The sequence below is a fragment of the Cynara cardunculus genome, assembly GCF_001531365.2.
Source record: "Cynara cardunculus var. scolymus isolate 2C chromosome LG 5, CcrdV1, whole genome shotgun sequence".
In the NCBI taxonomy this organism is placed as follows: domain Eukaryota; kingdom Viridiplantae; phylum Streptophyta; class Magnoliopsida; order Asterales; family Asteraceae; genus Cynara; species Cynara cardunculus.
The window spans coordinates 2745193-2756138 of NC_037532.1; the positions used below are offsets into that span (position 1 = coordinate 2745193).

Here is a 10946-nt window from a genome sequence, read left to right on the forward strand (position 1 = left end):
TTATATTATTAAGCTACAATCAAATCATTATTTTTAGTTACTTTCAGAAGTAAATATCTCCATATAAATAAATAATTTCGATAAATAAATGATATAATTTATTCAATTTTTTCTCAAATCTGTACATATGTTTTAGCAGATTTTAACTTGTTAGACATTCCGACTTATTAGCTGTTTCTATTAAGAACGAAGAAAATACAAATTAAAGGGTACATTACCCATTGTATTAGAACAGCTGTGAACGTTTTAATAGACCAATTTTGYCTTGATATACAGTACTAAATACCATAATTAAGTGGAAAACTTTTTGATCGTGCTATATTTGTTTACTGATGTATCCTTAATAAAAATCGAACTACANATACCATAATTAAGTGGAAAACTTTTTGATCGTGCTATATTTGTTTACTGATGTATCCTTAATAAAAATCGAACTACAGCTTTTTGCAAACAACTGTTACGTAAAATTCGTGCAACAAATTAACTCCCRAAACTGCAAAATTATATCACAATTATTTTCTATGGTACAACTTTATAACTTTCATATGTAAATTATGATTCTTGTCTTTATGGTTTAGAAATTGCAATTTTTGTTTCTGGACTAATTTCTACCTTAAAAATACAGGGACCAAAACAATACAAAATTGTAAACTACAGAGACTGAAACAACAATAAATCATAAATCATAAGAACAATAATAACAATGAATTACAAACTATAKAAATGAAAACCGTAACTTTTAGATCACGAAAATAAAAACCATAATTTTTAACAAACCATAGGGACAAAAACGTAATTTTACATTAAATTAAATGATTGAAAATATATTAGTGCATGTAATTACTATGATGTAATAAAGATAACAAATTTGGTTATTAAAACATAATACTTTAAAGAGTAAATTACAAATTTGGTCCCTATGGTTTGTTGAAAATAACATTTTTTTTCCTATAGTTTTGAAAATAGAGGACCACCGTGGTTTGAAAAAGCGTCCAAATTTGGTCATTTGGCCGACTAGCCCATCCAAATGACTAGAAGTAGAAAKTTTACCCGTTAAAGCGGGTACCAACCCTAAAGGAGCGGGGATTCCCCGATTTGACAGGTAACAGGACAGAGAAGATGATTTATTTTCATGCCCGAAGCGGGGTTGGGGATGACATTATCCGCCCTTAATTGGAACCCAATTAATTTTTTTTTCTTTTATTTGATATATATATATATATATATTGTGTGTGTGTGTATATATATATATATATTTGTTTATACACATACATTTATTATATACATTTATTATTAAATGATAAATATATTTGATTTTCAATATTGGTAATWAATGTAGTGACAATTCATTATAATTTTAAAATACATTGTTTTTTGCTAAACGAGTACTCAACAGATTCCCGGGATCATCAGGATTCCTTCCCGCAAACCTTTCAAGGATTAGTTGAGGTGGGGTAGGGACTTAAACAAGGGTCAGGCACATGGAATACATTACCCGCCACATTCATCCCTACAGATGACCCAAACAAACCATTTAAGAAAGCTRGCGTCTAAAGACACAATGACCTAAAAATGATCTTGGTTCATAAAACAGAGCAATGCCTAAAAAATTTAACAATACGAGCTTAAAAACATGAACAATGGACATGACTTGTAACCAACTCGAGTACAGAGGTTTCGGTCTCCGTGATTCAAAAARAAAAGACGCCTAAAACACTTAAATGGTCTCTTAACACTTTTTTTTTATTAACCTGGATATCCAACCCGCTATGCGAGCCGACTAATCCCAGGACGACTATCTGCTTTTGCAGATAGTCCGGAGTCACTTTTATTCTACTCAACACTTGAAACCCTTCTTCACTACAGATTTTGTCTTGCGTAAGGGGTGGTCGTTTTTTGCATCAAAAGCAGATCAAAGGGTTTAAAAATTTTACATTCGTATTTCTAATATGGTTTATAACTCAATTAAGACTTAAAAGTCACAGAACCTAACGKCAAGCGTTCACCATTGTTCGCCATAGAATCTTCATTTTTACGGCATAACCCTTCGATTTCGTGTACTTTTAGTGAGTTTTCGTTACGATATCTATATGAAATTCGATAATTTATTTAGATGTTTTTCTACATATAAAATATATACTACATTTGATTTTGGGCTGCACTTTGGTTAAAAAGCATCCACAGGCCCAGGCCCAGGCCCAGGCCCAGTCCCAGGCCCATATTTTTTAACTTTCTTGACTAAATTACGTTTGTAGTCCTTATAATTTGTTAAAAATGACTATTTTCGTTGTTGTAATTTTAAAATTACAATTTTCATCCTTATGTTTTACAATTTATGATTGTTTTTATTATTATAATTAACAAATTATATTTGTTTTTCGTTCTTCTAGTTTATAATTTACTATTGTTTTCATTTCTCATACTTAAAGGTAGAAATTACCGAATTAATATAAAGGACTAAAATAGTAATGAATTGTAAAATACATAGAYGAAAACATGAATTTTTAAACCATAGGGTCAAAATTCGCAAACTTTAACAAACCATAGGGACTAAAAAAGCATTTTACTTAATAGTTTCCTTTTTCTTTTGGTTTAATTGCACTTTGCCCCTTATAGTGTTGGTTATCCTCTTACGCACCCTATACTTTGTTTTCATTAGATGTCGAGTGTGGATCGCGCTCATCCCAGTCTAAACTCCATCTGATCAGTAATCATATCAAGAAATCCCTCCAACTCTGTGAACGTTCGACCCAATAAGTGATTTCACTATTGCCATAGTCATTGCTTGTTCCTTTTCCTTGGAATGTCTTTCTTTGAGTCGAAATGGCCAAGCCCATTTGATAACATTAGAGTTTATGCCCAAAAGGTTGTTGTTCCTAAAAGAACTTTGCGTTTAAAGTGTTTGATGAAATGCAGGAAGAATTTGGTGGGTTGGGATGACCGAGTGATGGTTCCGTTTAAAGTGTTTGATGAAATGGTTGGGAATGACCAAATGATGGTTGCGATTAAAGTGTTTGATGAAATGCCGGAGGAATTTGATGGGTTGGAATAACCTAGTGATGGTTGCGTTTAAAGTGTTCGATGAAATTACAGGAGAGGAATTTGGTGGTTTGGAATGACCAAATGATGGTTGCATTTAAAATGTTCGATGAAATGCCGCAGAGGAATTTGCTGGTTTGGAATGACYGAATGATTGTGGGAGTTGCGTCACCGTCGTGGTGGATCTTGAAGTGACTACTTGAATAGTTTAGGTCAAAGGGAAGCAARTCCATGCAAGGATGATCCATAAATATCAACAATTGGTGATGCTGACGTGTAGGTTTTAGCCTACGTGGCACTTGTGTGCCGGTCAGAGACGATGATACAGAAAAATTCAAGTGATGACACCATTTGATTATTTGAGACAAAATATATGGATATTTTTCACAAAATCATCGTTGATACGGTAGTTCATAGGACCAACCTGTATTGCAATTTTTATCAGAAACATAATAAATTTGAAATTAAAAGTTAAAAACTAATTAAAACGAAGGATTTTCCTTTAAACTTGATTTTTCATATATATATATATATATATATATATGTGGTTGACTTAAGAGGTGGCAAAATTGGTAAAATTATCTGGCAAATGGTTCCCACGTTTTCCCCCTTCAAATTCTCTATTGCTTTCTTGGCAAATCCTTTGGAAACATGCCATTTTGCCAATTTCCATSTCTTCCAATTTTCTTTCTCTTTCATCTTATTTGATTGATCTTTGAACATCTCTCATTTGCCATTCTTTTGGATCAAATACTAATTGTGAAATTCATATGGGTGTGTGTTCTAATCTTTCTGAAGGTTTGATGGTGATAAATAGGCATGTTTCAATCTGTGRGTGTAATTTGATAGAAAGATTTGATGGTTCTTGAACAATTTGATGTTAAAGTTTGCATTTTTCTTGAAGAATTGGGGTGACACCATCATGCATATATTCTTCTGATTTTGGGTTTCTGAAAGTCTCTAAGCATCTAACTTGACCGAAAACATGAGGTGTTTTTCGTGTTTTTCGTAYCGAGAAAAAAGAATATCGAAAAGGCAGGCGAGTCGCAGAGAGAGAAGCCCCGTTGTACCTGATCCACCTCCTCAAGAACCTCCTCCATCTGGTATGCATTTTTTATATGTACATAATATTTATATATAACAAATACTCATGCACGGTTTAAACTATTGGCCTCCTAAGAGGCCAAACTCTAATGATAATCCGGGTACTGCTGGACCATTGACCCCTATGAATGACCTCACAAGGGCGGACCCACTATGGTGCAACGATGGCACGGGCCACAACTTCGTCCGTCCATGAAATATAAAAGGATTTAGGGTTGTGAAAGGGGCCACCCAGTAGCGGACACACCCTTTTTGGGGTGGGGAAAGGCGCCTGTGAAGCCAAAATCTTAACAAAAATATAAAAAAGTTGCCACAAATTCTCTCTATTTACAATATGGGCTCCCATTGTTTTTGGCTTTGTGCCCTACGAGAGTTTCCGACGATCAATGAGTTCAACCAATTTATAGAGAAGTAAAATAAATAAAATCATAGTATAATGTGTTATTCRGTTTGACCGAAATAGTAAAAAACTAACTGAGATTTAACCTACAAAACGCATAACCCGCCACTGAGGCCACATATTCTTTTGTTCGTTGCATCCGTATATTTCTTGAAACTAAAATAATAACACAAGTTTTTCTYAGTAGAGTTGGTTTGCACGGTYTTTTCTCTCCTTCTAGGTTTCAGGCGTGGGTTCGAATCCCATTTGTATTATATTTTTAGTTTTTAGCTCTTAATTTCATATTTATTATGTTTCTGACAAAATTTGGGATAAAAAACTCTTGAACACAGGACCTCACAATTCACATACAAAAAAATAAGAAATTAACCAACAAATAAACGATGATTTCGTAAAAAATATCTATGGCTTCCTTTTTTATAGTCAAATGATGCCACCAAAAAATTTATAGGTCYGCCTCTGCCTTCGATGGTATGCATTTCCTCCTTGGAGGCTGGGTTCTACTGATGACGTGGTATTGTTGGCCCATTGACCCTTTCGTGTTATGYCTTATTTTTCAAGAAAAGTTATAGCCACCATCGTCGGTCTACCGAACTCGGGTGAAATTGGTGATTTTCGAAAGRTTTACTCTTTTTCTTTATGGGATCATATTGAAGATCGATTTTGATTTACAGATGTTCGAAAKATTTACTCTTTTTCTTTATAGGATCATATTAAAGATCGTTTTTTATTTACATTTCACAACAGTCTTCAAATTTCTTCTAGTAAAGAATCAAGGATTTTCCAATCTTTTTGGAGGCCYTGTTACACTTAAAGCTTTTGATTACACTGCAAAATAAGATAACAAAGATACATAGATACAAATTACAGACATGACGATGAGGCGTATTCATTTTTTCTTCCGATAGAARTTAGAGAAGCACTTAGATGAACTATAATTTTACATTCGTTAATGAAAGGCCCTAAACAATGTAAAATTAGKCCCSAAAATTTTGGACACCCTKTTSAAAATCATACATTTAACATGCTAAAGAACRGCCCTAGAATGCCCTTTTGACAATGATTATCACCTTAAAAAAATTATGGTTTTTCGTCTCTGAATTTCTATCTCATTATCGCGTTTCATTTGCGCAGAGAATCCAATTCAACGACGTGGTCCACCAGAAATCAAGATTCTGAAACCTGCTTCCCCTAAGAGGACAAGCCACGAAGCTCCCCGTAACCAAGCTCCCATCAAAGTAGCAGCCGGCAACGATATTGCAGCTCAAACTTTCACTTTCCGTGAGCTGGCTGCCGTAACAAAGAACTTCCGGCAAGATTCCCTCATCGGTGAAGGCGGATTCGGGCGGGTTTATAAAGGAAGATTGGGTAAAACTGGCCAGGTGAATATGCACTTATTGTTGCTTTCCCTCCTTTGTTATGTATTTGGTTTTTTAAATGACTGTCTTGGTCAGCTTGTGTGTATCTCGACTAATCCCATAGAACCTGAAGATAACAATCAGAAAAATCCCTAGCGACCCTGAGTAGATTTAGGGGATGTTTGTTTGATTTTCCATTAAGGGGTTGTTTCGTTGGTTTTTTTAACAAGTCATGTATGGATAAGGTTGTTTGTGTGGATTAATCTGTTTGTATAGAAGGGGAAGGTTTTTTCATTGATGGAAGGGCGTGTTTTTTATTCGGAGGGACAGGTTTGGAAAGAAAAAAAACTTGGCTTTCTGCATAAAGCTCCCTCCTAAAAGTTTACCAAATAAGCCACTTTCTATATCATTAAGCTATTACCAAACAATCATGTATAGCTAACCGAATAAGTTGAGTCTCATTAAGCTGCTAACAAACAAGCCTTAGATCCTATATGGATAAAGTTGTCTGTATAAATTGATTTTTTTTGTTTGGAAGGGTTTTCTCATAGAAAGAAGGAGCATGTTTCTTAATTGGGAGGGATAGATTTGAGAAAAACTTGGTATTCTACAAAAAAAACTCCCCCTATAAGTTTACTGAATAAACCACTTTCTATATCAATAAGTCATTCCCAAACAGTCATGTATAGCTGACCGAATACATTGCTAGTCCTATTAAGCCTGTTAAGCTGCTAACAACAGGCCTTTAAACTGACGGCCTATAGGGAGGAAGCCAAGACCCGACCTTTATTTATTTGGTTTAGTGATCGTTATTATGGGATACTATTGATCGTTTTGGTTCAGGTTGTGGCCGTGAAGCAACTGGATCGCAATGGGGTGCAAGGAAATCGGGAATTTCTAGTAGAGGTTTTGATGTTGAGCCTTCTTCACCATCCAAATTTGGTGAGTCTAATAGGATATTGTGCAGATGGAGATCAAAGACTTCTCGTRTACGAATATATGTCCGCAGGTTCCCTTGAAGATCATCTACTCGGTAATATTTGCCTCTGATCTATTAGGGTGCATTTGGTACACCGAACATAACAGATAGTGAAACATGCTTGTTCCACCCCCACCCATGGAACAAGGTGGAAAAAACCTATATTTTACCGGTATAACATCAAAATAAAACTTAATTTATTTCTAAAACATCAAATACGGTTTCTCTCTTTTCGAATCTTCTTTCTTCAAATTTTATTTATTGTATTTTATGTCTTTAAACTTTTACTTTACTGTCCTCAAAATATTATTTTTATACGATTTCTATATTTTGGTTAATTTATGTAATTTATTAAATATTAATAATAAAAAGAATAATATAGAAAAGGTATAGAATAAAAATTGGAAAGTACATAAACTTTTTTCTTTTTGACCAAACATAAACTTTTTATGTTCTGTCTTGTCCATTCTCGTTTTACCAAGTGCTGAAAAGTTGTTCTGTCATGTTCCATCTGGTATCAAACGCACCCTTAGGGTGCTTTTAGTACATGTGACAGGACAATACAGAACTAAGTGAAATAAAAATTAGGGAGACCGGACAAGATTGATAAATTGTTGACTACACATATGAAACTAAAACCTTAAACCTTTAACAATTCTTCCATGAACGTACTTCACWCTCGCATGTCCTGTCTAGTCCCATCCGCATACCAAATGCACCCTATGAACTCTTGTATTTCATTTCATTACAAGGGTTTGTCGTCCCTGATGTAAAATGACCATGATACCCTTGTCACGAAGCATACGATCATAGTCTAGTCCACATTCAGGAAGTTTCTCATGATAGATTACGATTTCGAATCCAGATCTTCCGCGAGGAAAAGCACCACTAGCTTGGTCCACGAGGATGAAAATCGCGTTGCATGCCGCAAAAGGTCTAGAGTACTTGCACGATAAGGCTAACCCCTCTGTTATTTACCGTGACTTGAAGTCTTCCAACATCTTACTCGATCAAGATTTCAATGCCAAACTATCTGATTTCGGGCTAGCCAAGGTTGGACCCGTTGGTGATAATTCGCACGTGTCCTCGAGAGTGATGGGAACGTAYGGGTATTGTGCGCCCGAGTATCAAAGAACGGGTCAGTTAACCGTCAAATCCGATGTTTACAGCTTTGGAGTTGTCTTGTTGGAGCTCATCACAGGAAGGAGAGCCATTGATACAAGAAGGAGAAATGCAGAGCAAAATCTTGTTTGTTGGGTAATTACTAATCTACCCTTTTCACTTGCACTCTTTCACAAGTCGGAGGTCTTTAGGAAAACTAGGGGTGTTCAAGAAAACCGTAAAACCGAGCCAAACCGTTTGGTCGAAATCGAAAAAACCGAAAGACCCCGGGTATTCATGGGTCATTTTTTCGGTTTTAAATTATAGGTACCCGCGGGTACCGATCCGAACCAATATATACTACGATCAATAATATTATATTTAATATTAACTATATAACAGATCATCGAAAACCGACGATATAGCAGCCAGCAGTGTCATATGGCATTACCCTCGGAGCTCTAATTGATGTTATGTTGTTGAACAGGCAGAGCCGATTTTCAAGGAGCCACGAAGGTTCATCGAATTGGCTGATCCACTGATGAAAGAGGACTTCCCGGTTAAAGGTTTGAACCAAGCGGTAGCGGTTGCAGCCATGTGTCTCAACGAYGATGCATCGTTCCGACCGTTGATGAGCGACGTGGTTACAGCCCTTGCTTTCCTTGGTGAAAAAGCTGACGAGATGGATTTCGCTGATTCTCCCTCCGAACCATCGGGATCGCCATCTCGATCTTTATCTTGTCGGAATAATCCGGACAAGGCATCGGCTAGTGATCGAGAAAGAGCGGTGGCCGAAGCCAGGGAATGGGGTACGAGTTCTCGGACCAACATGATGAAAYCGATGGTTTAAAATTGTTCGTGCATGGAATGACATTAATCGATGTGTTGGATCTTCGAGATCGGATGAATTGTTTCGTAACCGATGGCACGAAATTGCTTTTAAAGCTTGTGGAACTATAGCTAGTTTTGTTCGAGTAAATTTTGATCATAAATATGTATATTCAATTATGTTGTTTCAATCAGGTTGGGCATATGATTTGTGAAAGTATGTGAAACGGGTACGGGAAAGAACTCACGGTCCCTACGTTTTGTGCAACATGGGATAGGACAAGAACTCATGGTTTCATATTTGGTGCGACGTGAGACAAGGACGAACTTGGACAAGATGAGAGAGTGTGAGATAAAAAGGGTTTTTTCTTGTTCCACCAAAATAAGTGGAACAAGATGGGATAAGAATGAAATAGAAACTAAAATATTATTAATCAACTCTCGTTTGTTATATAACCTTAATATGATATTTGTTTTAGTGATCACCATTGCTAATGGCGGCAGCCGCCACCACCAGTAGCCACCATCGGCCACCTCCACCTCCTTCTCCACTACAACAATCTCCTTCACCACTGTCCGTCGTCACCTCCATAACCACCGTCAACCACCTGAAAACTTCAACATCCAATTTGGATCGGTCGATTCTCGGATGGCAGTYCAGAACCGACCARAACCGAACCGATCAACATCCAATTAATCATACAGATTACCATCCAGTTGTCCRTCCAACCATTATCTAACTATCATTCAATTAATTTATTTTCAAATTGTTTAAATCGGAATTTGTTTTATGTGATGTTTTGAATTTTTAAATTCTCTTGTGTTAGGTTTTAACACATATTAAAARTGATTAATCAATTTGTATCATTGTTGAAKAATTAGATTGAATTAACACACCGGATGGATCTACTCCCAACGGATCATCCATTGGATATCCAATAAAAGTATCCAATGGATGGAACCGAACCGGTCCAATCATCCATTTGATATCCAATAAAAGTATCCAATGGATGAAACCAAACCGGTCCAATCATCCATTTGATTAGATTGGATTGGATAGGTTATCTAATATTAATCAAATCAAATTGGTGGCAAAATCTAACATCTAATAGATGCTTGGATCTGTTTGATTCCATTCATATCCAATGAATATTAACCGATTAACAGAGGTAGTTTCAAGCGGTACAGGGATTAACATCTTGTTCACGTTCAAATTCCGGTCAAACTCCATGAAGAATATTCATTAGTTTGAGTCTATCTGGRATCCCCAGCCTCAACCCTGGTTTGAGTAACAGCTCCTGGCCCCGGCCCCAACCCCAGTTTGAATCTACTGGAGACCCCCGGTCCCGAGACCCATTTTAACGGGGAATCCTCGTCCCTGTTCAGGGCGGGTGAGGCGGGTTCCACCGGATCGGGGCAATCACCATCCTTATTTGTTTCGATGTTTTTCTAAGAATTATGTGGGTTTTCATTTTACTACATTTTGTGAATCATTTATAAATATATAAAATAAACTTTTTAAAAATATATTTTATATATCAAATATTATTTATTAAATTATATTACTTAAAATTCAATATTACAAGTTGATTAAACATAATTACAATTTATTAAAGTTTCATGTTAAACTCGTGTAATTAACTGCATATAAACATAATAAATACTAGATAAACACTACAATATGAAACACTTGCTTTTATTTGCTAAAATTTCTAAAATTTTAAAACTATTCATATAACTAACTGATAAACACAAAAAAAACCAGAGATAAAACACCTCATTTTTTTTTTATTAAAGTAGATTATCTCTTTAATTTTAAATATAAAATATCTTAAATATAATTATCATTTAAATTAAACGATCTTTGAACCCTCACAAAATACTCTATCATTATTTATATAAAAAATCATAATTAAACTAAAATAAAATACATTTTATTTTAAATCTAAACTATAATAAAAATTAAATTAAATAAATTAACTAAGAAATTAAAATTTTATTATCTTTAGTTTAAAACCCATATTAATACATATTTTAAGATAAAGTAATAACCAACTCATCTTTAGCTTTCTAAAAACCGTAAAATAAAACCAAGAAATAAAATCAACAGAACAATATATGAATCATGATTGAGGGT

General features: G+C 35.2%; 1 protein-coding gene across 1 annotated transcript in view; it reads left to right on the plus strand.

Moving 5' to 3' along the window:
- The window catches only part of LOC112512210 (probable serine/threonine-protein kinase PBL26), a 14745-nt gene extending 5898 nt beyond the window's left edge, over positions 1-8847 (plus strand). The window contains exons 3-7 of the mRNA XM_025118075.1: positions 4005-4142; positions 5678-5925; positions 6745-6934; positions 7746-8137; positions 8469-8847. Coding sequence (XP_024973843.1) covers positions 4005-4142; positions 5678-5925; positions 6745-6934; positions 7746-8137; positions 8469-8831 — 1331 coding nt within the window. The 3' untranslated portion in view covers positions 8832-8847. The remainder of the gene's footprint in view (positions 1-4004; positions 4143-5677; positions 5926-6744; positions 6935-7745; positions 8138-8468) is intronic.
- The last annotated feature ends 2099 nt before the right edge of the window (positions 8848-10946 follow it).